Source organism: Carlito syrichta, unplaced genomic scaffold, assembly GCF_000164805.1.
Source record: "Carlito syrichta isolate Samal-C Ts95f unplaced genomic scaffold, Tarsius_syrichta-2.0.1 Scaffold303658, whole genome shotgun sequence".
Classification (NCBI taxonomy): domain Eukaryota; kingdom Metazoa; phylum Chordata; class Mammalia; order Primates; family Tarsiidae; genus Carlito; species Carlito syrichta.
Window position 1 is genome coordinate 130,352 of NW_007247754.1, and position 26,097 is coordinate 156,448.

The window sequence follows — 26,097 nt, forward strand, 5'->3', positions numbered from 1 at the left end:
ATATTCTTGTAGAGATGAAGCCTTGCTGTATTACCCAGGTTGGCCTCAAACTCCTGGGCTCAAGCAACCCTCCCACCTTGGTCTCCCAAAGTGTTGTGATTATAGGTGTGCGCCACTGCACCCAGCCAGGCTGACACTTTATATTTAACTTCAGAAATGATCACAAGCCAAGGTGCTAAAATCTGGTGATGGATTCTAAAAATGAAAAAATTAAAACTAGCTAAATCATTTAACCCAGCAGTCTGTCCAGAATTCCATAATATCAGAAGCTAACACCAGAGCAACTGGGTTAGTGGTTAAGCCTAGCCCTTGATGGTGGGAACGCTCACTTCTATTCTGAGTCCTTGAAAAGACTCATTTTTGTTCCAATCCTTTAATCTCTATGCCTGAGACTCTTCATTTGAAAAACCATGAAATTAATGATCTCACAACTATGTCATGAGAATTATCTAGCTAATGCTTATCGGGGTAGGGTTGTTTTGCTGTGGATTCAAAAATAATTTTAAGACATAGTCTTGAAATCTTTTGTGCATGGTTAAGAATGTAGGAACTACTAGACAACACAAATCTGGTAGTGCTTGAAAGAAATAATGTGTATTTGTTCTCTTTTATATAGTATTCTGTCAACATTTATGTTTAGAGGTAAATTGTTTATTGCATTGATCTCTTTTTAAAAATTTTAGTTCTGGAAAGTGGAGTTTTAGTAAGTTTCTATCTAGCTTGCTTCAAAGTAAAGATTGTTTTTGTGTGCGTTTTGACTAGTTACATTGAATAGGTGGCTGGAATACACTTGGTCGATAGACTGCACTGAGTATCATTATATAAAGATCACTAGAGACCTATGGTTCCCCAACACAGGATACTTTTGATGCTCGTGTGATCTTGTGTTCAAAGTCTGTCTCTTCACTGATGGACAGTTTAGCAGTTTTTGGTGATTTTTAAAATAAGATTTTAAAATCTTGTCTTTTTCAGTGCCACCTGTGTCTCTCTGGCCCACGAAACTCCTCCAACAGCATTAATTTTGGATGTCCCGAGTGGTGGGTCTCTCCCTCGCCTGTCCCAGGACCCTTCTCCTTCAGTGGATGTTGTTTCTGGGGTCACCTTGAAGGCACCACAGGTAGGATCCCCTTTGACTGTGTTGTTTCTAAGCCAGTTGTTCTCAAAGTGTGGCCCCCAAACTAGTAGCATCCACATCACCCAGGAACTTGTTAGAGTTGCAGATCCACAGGTCTTACCCCAAAACCAGCAATCTGTGTCTTAACAAACTCTCTAGGTGATTCTGATGCCCTTGGAGTTTGAGAACCTCTACTCTCTCCTGTGAAGAATTCCAGAACTGCAGTCATCTGATTTATCCTGCTTATGGCCACCCCAGCCTGATGCACTTATTGCCTCCAGAGCTCTCTCTATATAGTCATCTGGCAATTTTTTATGGCCTATCTTGTGATAGCTCATATTTTCATAACCTGCTGCTGTTTGACATTGTTGAGTTTATTAGTCTTTTCCCTAAGTTGGGTCATAAAACTTTTAGAATAGTTGCTATGACTAATGAACTTTTGGGGGCTGGGTGCAGTGTCTCACGCCTGTCATCTCAGCACTTTGAGAGGCCAAGGCGAGAGGATTACCTGAGTTCAGGAGCTCAAGACCATCCTGGGCAACATGATAAGACCTCATCTCTACAACACATAAAAACATTAGCCAGGCATGGTGGTATGTGCTTATAGTCCCAGCTACTTGGAAGGCTGAGATGGAAGAATCACCTGGGACCAGCAGGTTGAGGCTGTGGTGGTCAAGATCATACCACTGTACTCCAGTCTTGATGACAGAGTGAGACTCAGACTGAAAACAAACAAAAAAATTGGTATCCTCCACTATATCTTGCAAGTAGGAAATTCTTAATAAACATTTATCAATTTATCATCTAGAAAAAAATAAAAGTAAGTTATAATAAGGTAATGAATTTCCTCACTTTAAACTACTATGAAATCACAGTACTTTTTTTTTTTTTTTGAGTTGGAGTCTCACTCTGTTGCCCAGACTGGAGTGCAGTGGCCACTCCCGGCCACCGCAGCCTCGACCTGCTGGGCTCTGGTGAACCTTCCGCCTCAGCCTTCCGAGTAGCCGGAATTACAGGCATGCACTAGCACGCCTGGCTGATTTTTTGATTTATTGTAGAGATGAGGTCTCGCTGCCCAGGCGGGCCTCGAACCCGCGGGCTCAGGCAATCCACCCACCTCAGCCTTCCAAAGGCGCGGGATTACAGGCTGAGCCACTGAGCCCGGCTAATCACAGTACTTTTAATGTTCTGGATTATGGAAATATACTTAACATTCTGATAGTATAAATTCAGTATGCCTTATCCAAAATGCTTGGGACCAGAAGGATTTGAGGTTTCAGATTTTGGAATATTTGCATTATACTTACACGTTGAACATCCCTAATCCAAAAATCTGAAATCCAAAATGTTCCGACAAGAATTGCCTTTGAACATTATGTTGGTGCTTAAAAAGTTTCAGAATTTGGAATATTTTGTACTTTGAGATTAGGGATACTCAACCTGTATTATATATTCTTGTCATCCCAAAGAGGGTTTATGTCCGATCACATTGCATCAAGTTTGGAAATTAAGAGGATCTGAGAGAGAATATTAAATAAGATCCTATTTGAGAAAGCCAGCCTAAAATAGTAAGGAGAAATGAGTTGAAATCAAGACAGCCAAATTCTAGTCCTGATCTCATCAATGAGTGAGTGTATGATCTTCAGTGAGTTATTTACCCTTCATGAGTCATGGCTTTCATCTGAAAGGTGAGTTGTGATTGTGATATTCTGAGGGTTAAAAGACCCATTGTTCATATCGGGAGGCTTTCTGGGAGAGCCTGGCTCACCCTCAAGCCTGAGCAAAAAGGAAGGTGTGCTCTGGTTTTTCCTGTGATTGGTGAAGTGGAAGGAGGACAGGAGCAGTCCAGGGAGGACTACCCCAGTGAGTGGAATCTGTGTGGTTTGAACCCCCCATTTGTGCCAAGGGAGGAAGCCCCTGGGCTTTATTATTAGCTTCTCTAGATATAGGGCAAAAGGCACAGGGAAATAATGAGGCTTGAGAGAAGCTGTTAGTGGGCAAACATAAAAAATGGAGTCAGACTCTTTAGTACATGATTATTATGAGTAACACTGCTACAAACATTTTTTTTTTTTTGAGTTGGGGGTCTCACTGCCACCAAGTGCAGTGGTATGATCACAGCTCACCCCAGCCTCAACTTCCTGGTCTCTGGTGATCCTTCCACTTCAGCCTCCCGAGTAACTGGGACTAGAGTTGCATGCCACCACAACAGGCTAATTTTTGGATTTTTCGTATAGACGAGATCTTTGCTACGTTGCCTAGGCTGGTCTCAAGTCCCTGGGCTTAAGCAATCCTCTTGCCTCAGCCTCCCAAAGTGCTGGAATTATAGGCATGAGCCATCACGCCTGGCCAATGATCATTCTTGTACTGTCTTTAGCAAACAGATTATGCTTTTCTGTTGAGCATGTTCCAGGAGTGCAGGGTTCTATGTTTGACTTTGGTAAATACTGACAAACAGTTTTCCAACCTGATTTACCAAGTTACACACCCTCCAGCAACATATATGGTTTGTTCATCCATTCTGAAGGTGACAGACATTTGGGTTGTTTTCAGTGATTGCAGGTAAAGCTGCTCTGAACATACGTGCGAAGGTTTCTATGTGAACACAGGTTGTCATCTCACTTGAGTAGATACCTAAGTCATTTTGTTTTTTTAACCTCTAAATACACTGTGATTCTAATTATTCACAGCTCTTCAGTTTGAGGGTTTTTAAATATATATATATTTTTATTTTATTTTTCCTTTCCCTCTCTTTTCCTCTTAGAACCAAGTGACCCTGAAAGGACTAGTACCACACCTGGGCCGGTACATCTTTGTCATCCATTTTTATCAAGCCACGTGCCCGACGTTTCCCGCACAGGTGTTCGTGGATGGAGGGCAGCCACGGTCAGGTGAGCTGCAGTGAGCAGGCTCCATGCTGCCTGTCTTGAGGCATCCCTGCAATTGTGTGACAGGAAGTCTTCTCTCTCTGTCCAGGCTCCTTCCGTGCCTCTTTTTGCCCCCATGTGCTTGGCTGCCGGGATCAAGTGATTACTGAAGGCCAGATTGAGTTTGATATCTCAGAACCTGAGGTGGCCGTGACTGTGAAGGTTCCAGAAGGAAAGTCCTTGGTATTGGTGCGTTCTGCTTGTCCCTCAACTGCTCCGCATCTGGCTGCCTTTGTCGGCCATTCTGTGTGTCTGTTTGACTTATGGCAATACATTGTCCAAGGAGCTGAAGTCATATTTATAGAAAAATGTTTAGATGTCACAACTCTCTTTTACAAAAAAGAAAGCAGGTGACAAAGTCAAGGGAAATAGGACAGCTGGAGAGCCAGTGTCTCGTCTCACCAACACTTGCTCACTCCTCTTCTTACTGGCCTGCCTCTAGGGCATTGAACTTTCCTCTCTGGCTCCTGCAGCTACTTTCTCTCATGTTTCTCCCATTTTCTCTTGCACTTTGGGTGATTTCTCTCTTCCCCTTGTCCCAGGATGCTGGAGTTCTCTCAGGTTTGACATTGTTGTATGCTTTCTCTTTGGATGCATCATCTGTGCCCACTGATTCTGGTCTGTACTCTGTGAGAAGGACACCCACATCTATAAGTTCACCTCTGATCTTTCCTGAACTCCATATGTGACTATCTGCTGCGTATCTACATGACCAGAGATTTCACAAGTCCCTCACTCAGCCTGCCACCTGCCCAGGCCTGATATACCCCCCACCCTGTTCATTAACTCGAATGATGGTGCCCAATGACCAGAGTTAAGAGGACCCCTCCCGCTTCTCCAATGGTTCTGCTACCACAGCCTGTCACCACACACTATGGATTCTCCCTCCACCATGGGGCACATCCATTCTGTTCCAGTCCCATTGTTCCTCTCACTTGGGTGGGGACAGCCTCCCACCAGGTCCCCCTTCCTCTGTTCCACCTCCCCTCCAGTTCATCCTCCACATTCTTGGCTGTTGCCTACCTGGCAAAGGGATAGAATTGGAACATGCCATGTGACTCAACTGCTTCTCTGCCCCCCCCAAACTGATGGGATAAGGTCCCTGAGCCTCTCCCCAGGTCCATGTAACTCTCTCTGGTCTGTGTGCTTCCCTCAGGTTCACATGCAACCCCCAGGTCCACGTGCCTTCCCACACCACCACGTACTTCCCCCAGGTCCATGTGATTTCATTGAGTCCACGTGCTTCCCTCTAGTCTAGATGCATTCCCTGGGTCCACACACTTTCCCTCGGATCCAGGGCTTTCCCTTCCCCTGGGTCCAGACGCTTTCCCCTGCGTCGTTGTGCTTCTCTCTGGCCAGGGCCCTCTTGACCTACTCCATCATTCGTCCTCCTCTCCCGCCATCTCTGCCCCACACCTCCCCCTCCCACACTTCACACTCTGTCTATACTAACCCTTTCTCAAGTCCCAGATATGCCATTTCCTCTTTCACCATCAAGCTTTCTCATGTTGTTCCTTTTTCTAACATTTTCTGCCTACGTCTCTACTCGGAAAAATCCTGCTGATCCATTCACCTAGTCCAGAATTATTAATTCATCTTCTTGCTTTCCAGAGAGCCAGGAACCATTGCCCAGACCCTGCTGTGTGGCTCTCCGGTTCTCTGCTTGTGCCTCCTCCCTCCAAGGAAGTCATCTGCCTGGAGAATGGGGCCTGACTGTTTTCATTCTGTGTCCCCCATGCCTAGTGCCCTGTCTGGCACTTAGTGCTCAGCAAATGTTTATTGAACTGAATATCATGGGAGCAGTAGACTCCCTGTAAGCTGTGAGCAGATGACACAGGCATTTGAACATTTCTACAGCATTTGTTACAGGCAGAGTCTGCTTTAAACAGGCACAAAGAACCAAGCAGCACTTTAAAAGCCTGGGACTGCAGTAACTCATATAGACTAGGTGTGATGGAAACTTCAGGGCAAGCCATGGGATTACGTTTTGTGTTGTTCCTGCTTACCTTTAAAAATACAAAACAAGCCGGGCTCGGTGGCTCAGCCTGTAATCCCGTGCCTTTAGGAAGCTGAGGTGAGTGGATTGCCTGAGCCTGCGGGTTCGAGACCCGCCTGGGCAGCGAGACCTCATCTCTACAATAAATCAAAAAATCATCCAGGCATGGTAGCGCATGCCTGTAGTTCCAGCTACTTGGAAGGCTAAGGCGGAAGGATTGCCGGAGCCCAGCAGGTCGAGGCTGCGGTGGCCGGGAGCAGCCACTGCACTCTGGTCTGGGCGACAGAGTGAGACTCCAACTCAAAAAAAAAACAAAACAAAAAAACAGCGATCCCTAGAGATTCAGGGGAATCCCAGGCATGGGCCACATGGGGCCCTGTCCATCCTGGTAGGTACCTGCTTGTCCCCAAGGTCCCTAACAGGCATTCCAAGGGCCCTGCCTGGGAGCTCACCATTCCCTGCATAGAAATGTAGATTGAGCCTTTAACTCAGTTTAGGTTTGCTCTTGTGATTTTTTTTTCTGTAAATCCTGATTATTTGGTTTTGGGCTTAAATAAACAGCATTGTCCTTGATGAAGAGAGCATACATTCTGAATATCCCTTATCTGAAATGTTTGGGACCAGATTTTTTTCAGTTTTTAGAATATTTGTGTTATACTTACAGGTTAAGCATCCCTAATCCAAAATGTTCCAAAGAGCATTTCCTATAAGCATGGCCTTTGGCATTATGGCAGCATTTAAGAAGTTTTGTATTTAGAAGCATTTTGGATTTGGAAATTTTGATTTCGGGATGATCAACCTATATCATGAATAGCCTTGGCTGTGCCCTGCCATTGGAAATTCAAAGACATGCTGATGGATTTCTTTCAGGTCCGTGTTCTAGTAGTGCCTGCAGAGAATTACGACTTCCAAATACTTCACAAAAAATCAGTGGACAAGTCATTTGAGTTTATCACCAATTGTGGAGGAAACAGTTTTTATATTGAGTAAGTATCACTTTATGCAGAGGCTCTGGAATGCATGAGGCACTCACACATTCCTGACTAGAACAAGGCCCAGGGAGGGGTTGGCCCTTGGATCTGTCCTCTTCCTCTCACCACCCAAGGAAGTGGCAGTGAGTGCCAGATCTAGAGAGGAAGATGTCTTACCTCTGTACAGACCATCCTATGACAGAACTCACCATGCACCATCTAGGAAAGCTGACCATCCTCACCTTGAACTCAACAGAGGTCCACCCTCCAAGTTGGGATTCAGGGGCTTTTAAAAGTGTCTCTTCCTCTTTGCTGCTTCCTGTTTGCCAGCACAAATTCCTAAGGACACCACATAGGATGGCCTCCACTGGGAAGGACATCATCCCAGAGTCCCACTCTCCTCTGCCATCAGACTTCTTGGGGAGCATCCAGAGATGCAACCTTCCAACCTTCTCTCCTGGCATCCCTGAATGCCAAGAACTAGAACAGCCCTGAGTGTTGGCTCCTGCCGTTCTCTTCAATAGACCCACCTTGCCCCCTCGTAGGTTTCTCGAGGAACTCAGGAGCTCCAGAGGCCCTGGGAGACAGATGCCTCCTGTACAGCAAATATTCAGAGCAAAGACTTTTAAGTCAAACAACTATGAATCTGAATGACTGCTTGGCCACTCCAGAACTGCAGCCTTGGGACTGTCTCTTAACTTCTGGGAGCCTCCATTGCCTTATCTGTGAACTGGGATTTAGGCCTAATGGGTTGGGAGGTTGCAAGGTCATGTGAGATGTAGATAAGTCTTCCAGCCACAACGTTCAATGAAGGCTGGCAATTCTCTTCCTCCTTATTATCATCTTGTTAGTCTTATCATTACACACACCTTTTTGGTAGCTGCTTCATTGAGATATAATTCACATGCCATCTCATTCATCCTCTAGGTATATTTTCACCCTTTTCCTCCAATCACCCAAGGCTCCCACTGACCATCCTGAAGTGGATGGTTGGGGAAAAGGGTGTTTGGGGCAGGCTGAGTCTGGAGTGAGGTATTTTCCCACTCTTCCCAGACTCCAGAGCCCTGAGCCCCTCCAAGACTCTGCTGGGTAAAGCAGGACGTGAAGGGAAGGTTGGGACTCTTTCCATGCACACCTTCAGGGGTATCCCCATGTGTTGCTTTTGTCTCTACAGTCCCCAGACAGCCTCCAGATTCTGTAAGAATTCCGCTAGGTCCCTGGTGGCCTTTTACCACAAGGGTGCACTGCCTTGTGAGTGCCACCCTGCCGGGGCCACCAACCATCACTGCAGCCCTGAGGGCGGGCAGTGCCCGTGCCAGCCCAATGTTATTGGACGGCAGTGCACACGCTGTGCAACAGGCTACTATGGATTCCCACGCTGTAAACGTAAGTGCATGTTCCCAGTCTTCTGAGACCTGCTGTGGTGCTCTGTAGATGATACTCTTCTAGGGCAGGCTTCTTGAATGTCACTGTGCTAGGGACTCCCTGGGGATCCTGTGAAATGCAGATTCTGATTCAGGAGTCCTGGGCTGGGGCCTGAGACTCTGCATTTCTAATAAACACCCAGGGGATGCCCATACCACTGGTCCATGAACCACACTGTGAGTCGCAAGGTCCTAGAAGGTAAGTGTTTGTGATTCCCATGTCATGTTATCTATGCGCTTGGCAAAGCCGGTGAGTGTGAGTGGCCTTAAATACCAGTCTTGGACAGCTCAGTCCTCTTCCTAGCAGAAACTCTTTCTGTTTTTGTGGCCAGTCAAAGCTCAGTTGAGATAGGAGAGCCAGGGTCACACAGGCATACCATGTACTGGATGAGAAACCCTTGGATCTTTATCTAAGAAGTGTCCTGTGGACCGAGGCATAGCCCACCTCTTGTGGTGGCAGTGAGGAATGCAGGTATGCAGACAGAGTCCCCATGTGGAGACTAGCCTTTGCCTGAATGAGGGAAGGAGAACCCTGCTGCTGCTGACAGGCACTGAGGTGATATGGATGGGGAGCCACTTTGAGGAGCCTGTGGGCAGCCCTTCCATCGACTTCTAGAAACTTCTGATGGACAGGAGGCCCCACAGTAGAATGGCACATGACGGCAGCATGATGGGCTCCTTGGGGTATCCATCTTGGACTCAGTAGGCCCAGCTGCTCTCCATTCAATGCCCACACACCATATCTGCCATGAGTATTTGCTGTGGTTGGTCTTGTCCCCAAGAAAGATGTTCTCCGGATCAAAACATTTCTCCCAGACCTCTTGGAAGCTTCTGGAAATCTTGGTAGTTGGTGCAGTTTTGCTGGATGTCAGTCGGCATCTAACCCTCATACGGTATCTCTTTATCCCCTGCCAGCGTGCAACTGTGGTCAGCGCCTTTGTGAAGAGAGGACGGGGCAGTGCCACTGCCCTCCCCGCACGGTCAGACCCCAGTGCGAGGCATGTGAGACACACTCCTTCAGCTTCCACCCTCTGGCTGGCTGTGAAGGCTGTAACTGTTCCAGGTGGGGCACCATCGGGGCTGCCACCCTGGAATGCGACCAGGACAGTGGACAGTGCAGGTGAGCTTGGGGGAGTAGCCTGTCAGATCCTGTCCTGGAAATGTCAGATGCCATCTGCCCCCATGCTGGTTATTGTCACTTCCCACTTCCCACCTGCCAGGCTCTGGGTTAACTTCAGGGCGGAGCTTCCCAGCCAAGACGGGTTGTGGTGGGTGGGAGTCATTGGCTTCCCCAGAGCTCATAGCTGGGCAGAGCCTGGGTGGCTAGATCTCCAGTTTCCCCAGGCCAGAAGTAGCCTTGCCCGTTGACTCCAGCGTGCTGTCATGATAGGATTGTGTTCCATGTGTGGCACAATACAAAAGGTGGAGAAACACCATGTATGCATAATTAAGTTGTCAGGGGCCCCTACTGTGATATGTTGTGGGAGCACCCATCCATTTGTATTTAGATATGGCTCCAAACCCTCCTTTTAGGGGTAGCTGGCTGGGTTGTTAAGGTCAGTGCATGATAAAGTCTGAAATTCAGCCTAACTCCGACAGGTGGGCTGGAGGAGGTGTTGAGGCCTCTGTAGCAGCGCTTGGTTGGGAGTAGGGAGGGAAGCAGCATGGCCAGATATACACAGAGAAGCCTGACCTGACAATGGGGCTGCCCTCAGAGGACCACCAGTCAGCCCAGTGCATAATAGAGACAGGTAGCAATTATGGGCTCAAGCAGGTGCTGAGTTGCCAGGAGGTTTAGTCCAGCAGCCCGGGCTTTGCACTGGAAGATAGAGGTTAGTGTTCCATGATTCCAGGTGATGGGCTGATCTCACCAGGGTCGTGGCTATAGGCAGTGGAGAACAGGATTTGAGTCCTAGAAGAAAAGGCTGGTAAGAAACACATCTAGGGTTATGTGAGAGGAAAACTGAACTGGAACTTTCAGAGTCCAGGCCTGTATGGCAGCGTACAGGGGGAAGCATAGGGTTGACCATCTACTCCGCACCCTTCAACATGCAGCCGAGGCACATGGGTATTACTGGGTCTGTGATTTGGGTGTGAGAGCCAGGGTGGGCTGTTGCTGCTAGTGACAGGCCTCAGTGACTCCAGTTCAAGGGCGACTGTATTAGTTTTCTGTGGCTGCTATAACAAATGACTGGGTAGCTTAAAATAGCAGAAATTTATTCCCCCACAATTTTGGACTCTAGAAGTTCAAAATCAAGATGTCAGCAGGGATGATTCCTTCCAGAAGCTCTCTGGAAGAAGTTGTACCATGCCTTTCTCTTAACTTTTGCTATGGCCAGCCTTCCTTAGAGTTCCTTGGCTCATAACTGCATCAGTCCCATCTCTGCCTCCAGCATCACAAGCTGTCCTTTCTCATGTCTCTGTCTCCACATGGCCTTCCCTTCTCTGTATATTTGTCTGTGTCTTTTCTCATTTTCTTGTAAGGACACCAGTCATATTGGCTCAGGACCCTACTTCACCTCATCATAATCTCATCCTAACTTGATTAAATCTGCAAAGACCTACTTTCCCAATAAGGTCACATTATCTGGTACTGGGGGCTAGAACTTGGACCTCTTTTTTGGATGGGGCACAATTCAACTCTCTAGAGCAGCTGTGTTCACTTTTCCTAAGAAAGGACTCTTAACCACACCTTTCATTGTTGCCTACCAACTCCTTTATACTACCAAGACCCTGTAAGGAAACTGAGAGAAAAACTTGAGTCATGAAATATTCCAGGCCTTTATAAAACCACAAGATGTGAGTCCTGCCTGAGTCAACTCAGTCGCTCAAGAACCAGGTATGGGTCCCAGAGAGGATACCTGAGTTTCATCATGGAAAGCAAAGGAACCAAAAGGAGGTAGAGAAGCAGCTTTCAAGCAGGAAGAGAAGCAGTAGAGAACTAGTGGAAGGGAGCTTTAAAAGGAAGTCGTTTGTCAACAGAATATGTTGCTGCAGACAGAACTTTAGACAGTTTCTCACTGGACCTGCCACAGAAAAAGAAAAACAAGAATGCTTTAAACATTTCTAAATTAGCTAAGGCATAAGGAGGTGATGGATAGATTTACCACAGTACTTTAGGTAAAAGTTCTAAGGCATTTTAACAAACCCTCGCTGCCAATGACAATTTAACAGAACAGAAAATTCCTAACTCAGGACTGAGGTATGACGTGTCTACAGTTTTGTCCAAACCTGAGGGCATCAGCAGAAATGGAATCTTACTAACTTGTACCACACTTAAACCAAGATGTAGAATTGTTTACCTTGACGTCACAAAGAGATTATAATAACCTAATGGGATGACATATCTACCCCTGAGCAAAGTGGATTTGTCATAAAAAGGGCCTTGGCAGAAAATGTAAGAAAAACTTTCAGTTGATTACATTACTGTAAATTGCACAAATTGCCCTTGGTCATTCTAGTGTAAATGTTGGAAAAGCTTTTGATTGCCTGAAAGGATTATCTCTTTATAAAATATTAGAAGAAAGACTATTTTTTGTTCCCCTAGAACATTTCCTGATGAAAATGAAAAATATGTTTAGAGAAGCCTAAAATTCATGTTAAAGAAATAATCAGAGATACCTGGAATTTGCAATAAAGAGAAAAACACACTCTTTCTCAATTATACAACAGACTATCTTACAGTTGTACAAATTATCACAAATCACACAGCTGAAAAATGGAAATTTTCAAATTATATGTGACTACTTATAGGTGTTATCGTACTCTCTAACAGAAAATCAAACTGTTATAAATACTAGTCTACTTTAAAATGAATTATAAAAATAAGTCTAGCAGTGAACAGTCCTCAGTTCTTAATTAAAACCAGCGTCGTGATTTTAGAGGCAATGGGGATATGTTACATTGGAGCTGAGACTGAGTTTTTTACTCCTCTTGGTCATGTCCTAACTAGGAGACTCTGAAAAAGCCATTCTGCCTTCCTGGGTCTCAGTCTCCTAATCTGTAAAATAAAGTTTGGTAAAAATCATATCTAACTTTCCACCTAAATTTAATATTCTGATTCTACTTCTTCTTCAATTTCTTATTGTATCATAGACAATATTGCAAAAGTATACCATGTAAATACCAAAAAGTACTATTTTGGTCACCTCTATTAGATCAAGGTCATAAAGAAACTTATGTTAATCAAAATTTTATTTTTTATAGCATCACCAAACAGCAAGTATATTTAATCAAATATAATAGCAATGAGAAAGTATTTTTGCATCTGCTTTTAACAATGAAAGATGTATGCCATTAGATTCTTTGAACAAACAAAAGGACCAGAATATCCTCAGAAGATTTTATCAATCTGTGACAGACATGAGAAAGCTGGGAACCACTGCTTTTAAAAGCTATTATTACCAGATGTAGTGGCTCACATCTGTAATCCCAACACTTTGGGAGGCTGAGATGAGAGGATTTCTTGAGCCCAGGAGTTTGAGACCAGCCTGGCAACATGGTGAGATCTTGTCTCTACAGAAAATTAGCCAGGCATGGTGGCATGCGCCTGTAGTCCCAGCTACTTGGAAGACGGAGGCAGGAGATGGAAGGATCACTTGAGCCCTGGGGATGGGGTCTGTGGTGAGCTATGATTGTGCCACCGTACTCCAACCTGGGCAACAGAGTGAGACTTTGACTCTAAATAAGTAACTAAGTAAATAAATAAATAAATAAATGCCGTCATAATGTCAATCACTTTCAAGTTTGATGAAAGGAGATGGCATCCTCCTGTACCTCCAACGAAGCCACATGTACAACGTGCCTTTTCAGAAGAGTGATAGCAACAGGAAAGATTTGGGGATGACTTCTATCTCCACCGGTCCTTACAGATTTACCATGTTTGTCTTAGATGGAAACATTAAGTACCAGAAAAAGTCATAGGCCTGCATTTCTGGAACAGAAGGGCTTCCAGCTAGGCTTAAATCCCTGAGCCCTAACAACTTGGAGAGGCAATTTCTTTGATGCCCCTCATCAACAATTTCTTTGATGCACCTCAAGGAAAGTGGGGCCAGCCAGGCAGCGTGTGGATGCTGGGACGCGGTGCTGACACGGCAATGACCGCTGTGACTGCTATGCAGAAGGAGCTCAGAGTTCTCCCCTGCACTCACTCTGTCATCCTTCATCTCCTGTAACACTGATGTTTTCCTCTTATCTCTTGGGACGATCCTTCTCTGGTTATTTCACTGGTTCCATTTCCTCCTTCTGCCCCCAGACGGAGAGAAAGTGTGGTGTGAGTTTGCACGAGGTTGCATCCTGCCTCTACCTCTCACTGTTCGTGTGACCTCAGGCATGTTACTGTTCTCCTCTGGGCCTTAGGTCTTCATCTGTAAGACAGGGACCCCGGAGGCACCTCCCTCATGAAGTTCTTTGGAGTGTCAAATATCCTATGTGAACACACTTAGAATAGTGCCTGACACACTAAGCACTCAGTAAACATTAGCTATTATGGCTACTTGCCAAGGTCACGGCTGGAGGCCTTCTCTCTATGCTTTGTCCACCTGAGACTCCACCTATCTCCTGAGTCAGCCACCCCTACTCCTGGATGATTCTCAGTCCTGAATCATGATGGCTGTCTTAGCTATCCACCTTTATTGCAAATCAACTCAGCCTGGGGTTATCTTACTGACCTTACTTAGGCAGCCTTGGACAAGTCCCCCAAGCTCTTTGAGCTCCTATCTCCTCACATGTATAATGAAAGGTTAGATTGAATGTTCTTTAACTCCAAAATTCTACTACTCTGATCCTATCCCCGAAACACTGTCATTGTCTTGTTTTTCAAGCCATTTCTCCCTTTGGATTAAAAAAAAAAATCTACTTAGTGGTGACAGCCTCTTTCCTGTTTCAAAGCCTAAATCTGAGTATTGTTGTAGAATTAAGCTATTCTCCCTATAGCCAATCAGGTGTCACCTCTGGCAAGAGAGTTATTATCTTCCTCCCTTTCCATGGCTCTCTGCAGCCAGCTACCACCCTAGTTAACTCCCTTTACCCCTTTATGTTTGAATGACACTGCTGCTTTCCTAATTGACCTTCCATGTTCTGGTTTACCATTCATCGATTCATTCTTTTACTCTTTTTTGACCCCTTAATCTAAGAGGGCTATGCTAAATTCACAATTATACTGACATTTAAAAATCTGTCTTCCCACTGGGGAGAGGAGAACCTATTCAGTAAATGGTGCTGGGAAAACTGGCTGACCACAGACAGAAGATTAAAACAAGACCCCTACCTATCACCACACACAAAAATCAGCTCTAAATGGATCAAAGACCTAAACGTAAAAATCTGTCTCCCCATAATTTTGTCATTAATGCCTCATACTCTTAGTCTAAAAATCTTGAGACAATGTTTTGATAAACGCATATATGTTATTTATAATTTTATCTTCTTTTTCTTCATCCTAGTTCACCACTGAAGATGATTTCATCTTCCTGGCATGTATTTTTGTTTGTCTGTTTTTATTTTAATGAGGATGAAACATCTCCCTCAGTTTCTTGTGAATATTTTTTTGCCTTCAATTCTATTTTGTATAGGTTTTATTGCTCAAAGTATATCTAATGCTCCAGTTTGGGCACTGCACTTTGTGTGAAGGGCATACATGTCTACGGTCTGGTGGGGGCACCTATTCTAACCAATAATGACAATGCAGCGCGGTGAATGCCATGTTGGATGTGAGGTGTTAGGGGGACAAGGGGGATCTGCACTGCCCCACATCATTCTTTGCTCAAGAAATTTCTTCAACTCCCCATTGTCTAATAGGATAAAGACCTACTTTCCATGGTAATCTGTCCCCACCTACCCTAACATAAGCCTTTTTTTTCTACTTTTTTCTCCGGTTTGCCTTTCGCACTTCTTTTAACACTTGTTGCGTATGTTCATTTCTCCATTAATGAAAGGGTTCTCTCCTTCTCTTCTGCTACCCCCAAATTATATCTGTCCTTCAAGGATTTTGTGGTAAAAGAACAAAGTCAAAGAAGGCATGAGGTCTTCCATAAGTTCATGGAGGTATCCTTACCATCTGATTGGCCAAAGCAAGTTTAATGCTTAGACAGCTCATCTCTCACATGATGACTTAACTCTCCACATATCTAGGTTCTATGTCCTCAGTGAAAATGTGCGGAAGTCAAGACTGACCCCGTGTCCCCTAAGACAGGGATGTGTATATGAGAAGGCACTCAATAATTCTTGAATGAATAAAAGGTAGACTTTAGGCTCTAGATTAAAACTGGAGTATAATGTGGGCATAACATGGAGGGTCCTGAGGTGTTCAATGACCAAAGGCTAGAGCTTTCCTAGCACATCAGGGCCTGGTTTTCTGTGTGACACATCATACACCCACACACGGGCAGATGCTGTTATATAATGCTTGGCCACCAGCCCGTTGCCATGGAGATGACTTCCTTTGACCTGCTTCCCCAGCGCTGCCATGCTGCACCTCCAGGCAGCAGCAGCTGATGGAATCTTCTTGCCTTTGCAGTGAGAGCAGCTCCTTGGGTAACAGACAAAAATGTGCCAAGTCAGGCTGACTTGAGGTCATTTTAAAAGATGTTCAGCCAGACAATGAAGAGGAAACTTCCCTTTTCTTCCCTGTTGTCATGGCACCACCAAAACTTTTTTGGTTGCTTGCTTTTGCGGGATTCATAAGCTCCATGATCTAAGCGTTGCATGACTCAGGAATATAGATACTATATTCTCCATGTTTGGGTTAACCGTGGCCTACCAGCCACGGGGGCACTGCCCAGGGTCCTGTTCACAGGCCTCTGCCCCCATTACTCTGCTCAGTGTTTGATTTTTCTCATCCACTCTTGTGCTGTCAGCTGCTGCTTATGTGCTGTGTGAGGCTCAGCACTTGGGCCCGTACTACTGACTTGGCCACATCCTCTCAGCCACTCTCTACCCTGTCATCTCAGATGCTGAAATAAAGTCAAGAATTTGCTTCCCTTCCCCCTTGTCTGGACAGGCAGCTGCCATAGCTGCCCTTGTTGCAAACACTCCCATTTCTCATTTCCTTCTTTTCCAGTGAAGTGGAAATATAAAAACAGGTGTGAACTCACCTTCCAGGTCCAGGTCACTTGCTTGGGGGACACTCTGAACTGTGCCCATTAATGGCATTCAGTGTATGAGTTGCTCACTTGTCCGTAACATCCAATGAATGCACCCTTGGCAAGAAGCCAGCATGTTTGCTAAAAGGAACGCTTAGACCTCAGGATGCTGAACTGCCAGATTGGCACTTCATGACGACAAACCCAGACCTCTGTGCACAGTGTCCTTTCCATCAATGCCAGGAGAAGAGAAGTAGTGTCCTCTCAGCCTATGTCGGGTCATCTCCAAAGACTCTCTTCTGTTCTAAGACTTCTCTCTGATGGTATTCATTTTGAGAGATACTTATTTCTCATCTCTAGACCACCAGGGTTCTTGTGCCCTACACTCACTGCCTGTCTAGAAATAAGGAATCCTCTGGGAACAGGCTTTGTATGTTTTTGCTGAACTGTCTGATGGTATTGAGTTTGAAATTCACAGGAAGAAAACAAGTGTTTTTTGTTTTTTTTTTAATTTTAAAGATGTGGGGTACAATTCAGGGTTAGGTATACAAATGCTCATTATGCAGGTGCCCTTGATGATGAGGTGTGCCCCCCCCAGCAGTTTCCCACTACTGTCAATCCTTTTCTTATAGTATTACGATAGTTGTTCAAGGTCCACTTATGAGTGAGAACATGTGGTACTTAGTTCTTTGTTTCTGTGATAGTTTTATAGACTCTAAGTCCATCCAAGTTGCTGTGAAGTTCATAATTTTGTCCTTCTTTATGGCTGCATAATATTCCATCGTGTATATGTACCACATTTTTTTTATCCAGTCCTCTTTCGATGGGCAGCACAGTTGGTTCCACGTTTTTGCTATTGTGAATAATGCTGCAATAAACATGCATGTACAGGTATCTTTTTCATAGAGTGATTTGAGTTTCTCTGAGTATATTCCCAGAAAGGAGATCATGGGGTCATATGGAAGGTCGGTTTTTAGATCTTTTAGGAATTGCCAAACTGTTTTCCACAGAGGTTGTACTAGTTTATACTCCCACCAACAGTGTAAAAGTGTTTCCTTTTCTCTGCATCCTCTCCATCACCTGTTGTTTTTTGAGTTATTGACGATGGCTGTCCTGACTGGAGTTAGGTGGTACCTCAGTGTGGTTTTAATTTGCATTTCTTTGATGACTAGTAAGGCTGAGCGTTTTTTTCATGCATCTGCTGGCTGCTCATATATCTTCTTTTGAGAAGCATCTATTCATATCTTTTGCCCACATTGTAATGGGACTGTTTGATTTTTTCCTTTTGGCACATTTAAGTTTCTTGTAAATCCTGGATGTTAGGTCATTGTCAGATATACAGTTGACAAATATTTTTTCCAAGTCTGTGGGCTGTCTCCCCACTCTCTTGATGGTTTCTTTGGCTTTGCAGACGCTTTTCAGTTTGATAGAAAGCAGTTGTTATTAACCTAGGACCCAGGGACCCTGTGATAGTGGATGAAAAATTGTGTGTATGAAAGTGTGTGTGGGGGGGTGAGCACTTTTCTGAGAAGATGGTTCACAGTGTATCGAGCTCCCCAGAAGGGTCTCTGATCCCTTCCTAAAGGTTACAACCCACTGCACTGGAACCATCCACTTCAAGTAGAACATTTACTCTCTTTACCTACTCTTCTTTGGTGTGGTTTCAAGGATACTTTCCTCCTTACAAAATAATATCTGCAGGTATCAGGTAAGGAGAGATGAGAAGGATGGGGCTGGAAGGACTGTACGGACATTTGTCTTGTCAGTGTGTCTTGCAGGTAAAGCTGATTTAGGCCTTTTAGGTGTGCTGAGTGGAGTAAGAGGTACCCACCAGCTCTCCTTAGCCAATGTCACAGCAAGGATAATAGTAGCAAATACTTACATGCATGCAAGACACTGTTCTAAAGCTTTTGTGTGTTTCATCTTACTTAATCTTCACAGCAATCCTATGAAGTAGATATTATTACCCCAACTTTTACCAATGAGGAAACAGTTATAAAGAAATTAATTTGCTCAAAGTCCCATAGGCAGTAGAGTTGGGATTCAAACGTAGTTTGCCTAGTTCCAAGTTTGTGAGTGGTTTTGTTTTGTTTTGTTTGAGTCAGTGTCTTACTCTGTCACCCAGGCTGGAGTGCAGTGGCACGATCATGACTCACTGCAGCCTCAACCTCATGGGCTCAGGTGATCCTTACACCTTGGCTTTCTGAGTAACTGGGACTACAGGCATGTGACACCATACCCTGCTAATTTTTTTATTTTTTGTAGAGACAAGTTCTTGCTGACAAGTGTTGAGACAAGTGTTGCCTAGCTGGTCTTGAACTCCTGGGATCAAGCTATCTCCCTGCTTTGGCCTCCCAAAGTGCTGGGATTTTAGGTGTGAGCTACCACTCCCAACCCAAGTTTGTGTTCTTAATCCTGCACAAAATCATTAATCTGGTTATAAGTAGATATTTGCCAAAGGCAAACTTAATGGAATATAAAGTTGTATTTGTTGTTTGTAAGATGGCCAGGGAGTAAGATATTCTAATAGGTACTAGAAGATAGGCAAAAACTTATGCTTGGTAGTAATTGAATTGTAAAACATTTTCTGTATGCCAATAAAAAGCACGTCTCCAATACAGCCACACATGACTTGATGACAGGGATACTATCTGAGAAATGTGTCTTTTGGCAATTTTGTCATTGTGTGAACATCAAAGGGTGTACTCACATGAACCTGGGTGATGTAGTCTACTGCACACATCGGCTATGTGGCATGGTCTATTGCTCCTGTACAGCAAGCTACTATACTGTGAATACTGCTAGCAATTGTAACACAACGGTATTGGTATATCTAAGTGTAAGCAAGGTACAGTAAAAATATGGTATTATAATCTTAGGAGACCACCTTGGTATGTGTGGTCTATCGCTGACTGAACTTGACTGTGCTTTCCTTAGACCTACCGAAACAGATCCCAGCTGGGGAGCACAGTGCCTGAGCTCTCAAGGCTCATACCACTTCCTCCTTCTCTCCTCACCCATCCAGTACTGGGCTCTCCAGACTTGGCTGCAGCCCCACAGCTCTTCTCAACCCTCTGCTCAGCCTCTTATGCTTTCTTATCTGCCCTGTGCTTCAGCTGCATGGACCTGCAGCTGGATGGGGATGGATGACTCAGAGCTTTCTGTGGGCTCTCCTCGGAGCTCAGGCACTTGCCGGTGACAGCTGCTGACTGTCCCCACCAGACTGGCCTTACTGTCTTCTCACCCCCTTTATTCTCAGCCTCATGAAGGGCCTCAGGATGCCCTCCATCACCCCAGCTGGAAGACTGGGGGTCCTCCCTGCCTTCTCCTCTTTTCTCTCTCCTCATCCTGCGCAATTCAAGTCCCAATTGCCCCAAAACAGTTTGGAGGCCCATCTGTCTCCTCCATCTCGAATACTCTTGCCCTAGGTCAGCTCTGTCATCTCTCTCCCAATTCGACAACCTGCTGCTGCCGCTGCAGGAATTCACCTCCTCATCTCCATCCTTCACACAAGTCCAACCACACTCTCTCCTCCTTAGCGACTTTTCTTGATAGCGAACTTGGGTGTTATAGTCTACCTTGATTGAATCTCACCGCATGCCAGGCATGGTGCCCATCCTCATGTGTTCACAACAATCCTAGGAGAAGCAGCAGCTACCGTTTTCCCTCCCTCCCAGAGGAGAAAAGTAAGGCTTTGAGAAGTTAAAGAACATGCTAAGGCAATATGTCTCATAGGGTCAGAGGTGGTTGAGAACTTCTAGCCAGTCTGCCTCAGATACGCAGGTCTCAACCACTGCGCTGTGTGGCCACCGGACAGTGTGCAGCTCATTCCTTCCCCCACCCACCCACCATCACCTCATTTCTCCCTCCATCCACCCCCATCGTTGTGATTTGGCACCATCTCTTCGGGTTCAAAGGCAAGCATTCCCTGCTTGGACACTGACCCTTGTAGCACCATGTTTGTGTTGTTTCCTGCACACACTGGGTGTTCTCCCACTCTATTCCTTCTGTCTGGGATGCCTGCCCCACCTCCTAACCCACAACTCTGCTTTTCAAGACTCAGCTCAAGAGCCATCTGCCCCGGGGAAACCTGTGATTCTTCTGGGTTGGGTCACCTGCCATTTTTTGTCCTCATTTCCACTCATGGACTGTCTGCTAGAGCCCTCCAAGTTCAGGGACCATGTCCATCCTTGCACCCCCAGCACCTAACACCAAGCCTGATCCATCCACAATGGATGTCCACAACCATCCACAGTGGTCAGTGGTCAATGGTTAATGACCTGCTTTCCATCAGTGTCTTTTATCTGCTTCTCTCCATTCTACCTTAAACTATAAGCATCCTGTGGATAGGCATTGTGCCTATTTAGCTGCTTTGTACACCAACTGTTACACTACAGTACAAGTGACCATTCTAGAATTATGTGTACAAAATTGATATGGATGTTTGCTTCCTTTACTTTGGGTACAGATGCAAGCCCAGAATCACGGGGCGGCGATGTGACAGATGTGCTTCTGGGTTTTACCACTTCCCTGAGTGTGTTCCCTGCAATTGCAACAAAGATGGGACTGAGCCAGGAGTATGTGACCCAGGGACTGGAGCTTGCCTCTGCAAGGTAAGACACATCGTGCAATGCCAGGGACTCTGGCTACCAGTTGGGGGAAGTACTTCATGCTAAGTCAACATAGGAAAATATGTGGGAAATGGGACTGGCCCATAACAGATGTCCATAATGCGTGTAACATTTTATAGACATCATCTCATTTCGTAGAAATATTTGGGAGACCCCTTTTATCCCTTGGAGAGGCCACATACCCCCTTGAGAATCTGATGACAAGTATAGACCCTCTCTAGAAAAATCCACACAAACTTCTATGTACAGTTTAATGAGACTCATAGGTTCCCTTGAAGCCTATTCCCACACTATGGACACCAGGTGATCATCTTCACTACAAGGGATTCTTCCAGGTTGTAGAAGGCCTTCCAGTTCCCAGCAGATATAATGAGGTGATCATGAGTGGGATGAATCCATCTCCCCTACCATGAATCCGTCTGGTGTTATTTCTCTACCTTCAAGATGCCCAGGTGCATCTCAGGAAATTAAGGGATTCTGCCTTCCATTTGTGTATAGTAAAAGTTTAAACAATTAATGCAGGGTGAAAACTTAACACACATATCTTCTAATATTTTGTTGACATCCATATTCTAACAGCTTGTGTTGGTATTTAATGTATGCAGGTAGCTGTTACAGTCAGGGAAACTTTAGGAGGAAAGATCTCTCGCTTCATGTTTTTGCTTTGACAGGAAAATGTGGAAGGTGTAGGATGTAACATGTGTCGAGAAGGATCGTTCCATTTGGACCCAGCCAATCCCAAGGGCTGCACCAGCTGCTTCTGCTTTGGAGTAAATACTCACTGTCACAGTTCCCATAAGCGGAGAGCAAAGGTATGCATTGGCATGAAATGCCATGAAACTTTGGCATATTGATTTGTTTTTTGTGTTTTTTTTTTTTAACACATTTTATTTTAAAGCTGTTGAATACAATTCAGGATTAGGTATACAAGTGGACATCGTACAGGTAAAGTTTGGACCTCCTTTTGGTCCCCACTTTGCCTGCTTTGAGATCAGGTAACCTTACTGATATTGTGTTCCCCCTCCCCCTCCCCTCACCCCAGCAGTATCCCACTACTGCCAATCCCTTTCTTATAGTACTATAGTAAATATTCAGAGTCTGCTTATGAGTAAGAACATGTGGTACTCTATTCTTTGTTTCTGTGATAGATCACTGAGTATTATAGTATTATTAAGTCCATCCAAGTTGCCGCAAAGTCCATATGTTTGTCCTTCTTTATGGCTGTGTAATATTCCATTGTGTATATGTACCACTTTTTTTATCCAGTCCAGTTTCAATGAGCAGCATGGTTGGTTCCATTTTTTGCTATTGTGAATAGTGCTGCAATAAACCTGCATGTGCAGGTATCTTTCTTGTAGAATGCTTTGACTTCCACCAGGTACATTCCCAGTAGGGGAATTGCTGGGTCATATGGAAGGTCAATTTCTAGTTCTTTTAGAAATCGCCACACTGTTTTCCATAGAGGTTGAACTAGTTTGCATTCTCACCAGCAGTGTAGAAGTGTTTCCTTTTCTCTGCGTTTTCACCAGCATCTGTTTTATTTATTTATTTATTTTTCACTTTTTATTTTTGTATTATAAAGATGTGGGGTACATTTCAGGGTTAGGTATACAAATGTTGATTATGCAGGTACATTTGTTGATGAGGTGTGCCCCTCCCTCCCCTAGCAGTTTCCCTCAACTGCCAATCCCACCCCCATTCCCCTGACAGTTTCCCACTACAGCCAACCCCTTTTTTATAGTATTATGATAATTGTTCAAGGTCCGCTTATGAGTGAGAACGTATGGTACTCTGTTCTTTGTTTCTGTGATAGATCACTGAGTATGATCAACTCCAAATCTGCCCAAGTTGCTGCGAAGTCCATATGTTTGTCTTTCTTTATGGTTGTATAATATTCCATTGTGTATATGTACATTTTTTTTATCCCATCCAGCTTCGATGGGCAACATGGTTGGTTCGATGTTTTTGCTATTGTGAATAGAGCTGCAACAAACATACGTGTGGAGGTGCCTTTTTTGTAGAATGATTTGAATCCCTCCAGGTATATTCTCAATAGGGGAATTGCTGGGTCACAGGGAGGGTCAATTTCTAGTTCTTTCAGAAATCGCCATACTGTCTTCCAGAGAGGTTGCACTAGTTTGCATTCCCACCAGCAGTGTAGAAACATTCCTTTTTCTCTGCATCCTCACCCGCATCTGTTGTTGTTTTATTAATGATGGTCATTCTTACTGGGGTTAGGTGGTATCTCAATGTGGTTTTGATTTGCATTTCTCTGATGATGAGTGAGGCTGAGCACTTTTTCATGTGTCTGTTGGCTACCTGTATATCTTCTTTTGAGAAGTGTCTATTCATGTGTTTTGCCCATTTTTAATGTGGCTGGTTTTTGTTTGTTTGTTTGTTTTCCTTTCAGCGCATTTGAGTTCCTTGTAGATCCTGGATGTTAGGCCTTTGTCAGATATACATTTGGCAAATATTTTTTCCCATTCTGTGGGCTGTCTCCCTGCTCTCCTGATGGTTTCCTTTGCTTTGCAGAAGCTCATTAGTTTGATGAGGTCCCACTTGTCTCTCTTATTTCTTAAGGTATTGACCTTTAGAGTTCTGAATAGGAATTGGTTACCAGTTCCAATTTCCATAAGGGTGTCTCCTGCTTTTTCTAAGATTCTTATATTTCTAGGTTTTACTTTAGTCTTTGATTCATTTAGAGTTCATTTTTGTGTATGGTGATAGGTAGGGATCCTGTTTCAATCTTCTGTATGTGGTCAGCCAGTTTTCCCAGCACCATTTACTGAATAGGTTCTCCTCTCCCCAGAGGTTGTTGTTGGAGGCTTTGTCAAAGATGAGTTGGTTGAGGAATTCAGGCTTTGCTTCCGGAATATCTATCCTGTTCCATTGGACTATGTGCCTGTTCTTGTACCAGTACCAGGATCTTTTAATTACTGTAGCCAGTTTGAAGTCTGGAAGTGTGATACCTCCTGCTTTGTTTCTTTTGCTAAGGATTGTTTTGGCTATTCATGGTCGTTTATGTTTCCATATGAATTTCTGTATTGTCATTTCCAGGTCTGAGAAGAATGGTGTTGGTAACTTAAGGGGTATTGTGTTGAATCTGTAAATTGCCTTTGATAGAATGGACATTTTAACAATGTTGATTCTTCCTATTCATGAGCATCGAATATTTTTCCATCTGTTTGTGTCTTCTTGGATTTCTTTGAGCAGTGTTTTGTAGTTCTCATTGTAAAGATCTTTTACTTCTCTGGTTAGGAAAATGCTGAGATTCTTTCTTTCTTTCTTTCTTTCTTTCTTTTGTGACTATTGTGAATGGGATTGTGCTTTTAATTTGGGTCTCTGCCTGCTTTTTGTTGGTGTATAGGAATGCAACTGTCTTTTGCATGTTTATTTTGAGCCCTGAGACTTTGCCAAAGTCCTTTATCAGTGCAAGCAGATTTTTGACAGATTCTCTTGGATTTTCAAGGTACAGGATCATATCATCAGCATTTCCTTCTCTTGTCTAATTGCCCAAGCTAGGACTTCCAACGCAATGTTGAACAAGAGAGGTGAGAGTGGGCAGCCTTGTCTTGTTCCAGTTTTCATGGGAAGTATTTCCAATTTCTGTCCATTTAGCAATATGTTAGCTGTGTTGTTTATTATAGATGGCACTTACTATTTTGAGGTATGTTCCTTCCAGACCTAGGTGTTTGAGGGTTTTTTTCCAAGAAAGGATGCTGGATTTTATCAAAAGCTTTTTCTGCATCTAATGATATAATCATGTGGTTTTTGTTTTTACATCTATTGATGTATTTAATTGTATTTATGATCTTTTGAATGTTGAACCTGCCCTGCATCCTAGGAATGAAGACTACTTGGTCATTGTGTATGATTTTTTAGATGTGTTTTTGGATCCGATTTGCTTGAATCTTGTTGAGGATTTTTGCATCTATGTTAATAAGGGATATTGGCCTGTAGTTCTTTTTTTTTGTTGTTGGATCTTTACTTTGGGTATCAGTTTGGGTATCAGTATGGTGTTAACTTCATAAAATGATTTGGGGAGAATTCAATCTTTATCAATTGCCTGGAATACTTTCAATAGGATTGGTATCAGCTCCTCCTTGTATGTTTTCTAGAATTCTGCTGGAAAGTCATCCGGTTCAGGGATTTTTTTTTTGGAGGTAGTTTTCTTATGACAGAGTCAATTTCCTGGGTCGCTATTGGTCTATTTAGTGTCTCAATGTCTTCTTGTTTCAACCTGGGGAGGTTGTGTGATATCAGAAAGTCCTCCATTTCATTTAGGTTAGTAAGTTTGTTTCCATACAGGTGTACATAGTAATCTCTGGTAATCTTTTGTATTTCTTCAGGGTCAGTTGTGATTTGATCTTTTGTATTTCTGATTATGCTTATTTGGGCTTTTTCTCTCTTTTTCTTGTTTTACTTATGATGGCCATTCTTATTGGGGTTAGGTGGTATTTCAGTGTGGTTTTGATTTGCATTTCTCTGATGATTAGTAAGGCTAAGCACCTTTTCATGTGTCTGTTAGTTGCCCATATATCTTCTTTGAGAAGTAGCTATCACCATACACAAAAATCAACTCTAAATGAATCAAAGACCTGAGCATAAAACCTCAAACTATAAGAATCTTAGAAAATGCAGAAGACACTCTTACAGAAATCAGAGTAGGCAACCAATTCCTTATTAAAACCCCAGATGTCCATGCCATAAGAGATAAGATAGGGACCTCATCAAACTGAAAAGTTTCTGCAAAGCAAAAGAAACAAACCTTCAAGAGAGCAAGGAGACAGCCCAGAAAGTGGGAAAAATTATTTGCCAACTATATATCTGACAAAGGCCGAACATCCAGGATCTACAAGGAACTCAAATGTGCCGAAAGGAAAAAAAACAAACAGCCCCATTAAAAAGTGGGGGAAATATATTGATTTGTTGAAATGGTAAGCACTGCCCTTA

At 44.0% G+C, this 26,097-nt stretch overlaps 1 protein-coding gene across 1 annotated transcript in view; it reads left to right on the forward strand.

Moving 5' to 3' along the window:
* Positions 1–26,097, forward strand: part of LOC103261307 (laminin subunit alpha-3) — a gene marked incomplete at both ends in the record, with an annotated part of 202,142 nt that overhangs the window by 119,794 nt on the left and 56,251 nt on the right. The window contains 8 exons of the mRNA XM_021712821.1: positions 973–1,117; positions 3,879–4,005; positions 4,091–4,230; positions 6,908–7,023; positions 8,183–8,394; positions 9,348–9,552; positions 20,982–21,126; positions 21,816–21,956. Coding sequence (XP_021568496.1) covers positions 973–1,117; positions 3,879–4,005; positions 4,091–4,230; positions 6,908–7,023; positions 8,183–8,394; positions 9,348–9,552; positions 20,982–21,126; positions 21,816–21,956 — 1,231 coding nt within the window. The remainder of the gene's footprint in view (positions 1–972; positions 1,118–3,878; positions 4,006–4,090; positions 4,231–6,907; positions 7,024–8,182; positions 8,395–9,347; positions 9,553–20,981; positions 21,127–21,815; positions 21,957–26,097) is intronic.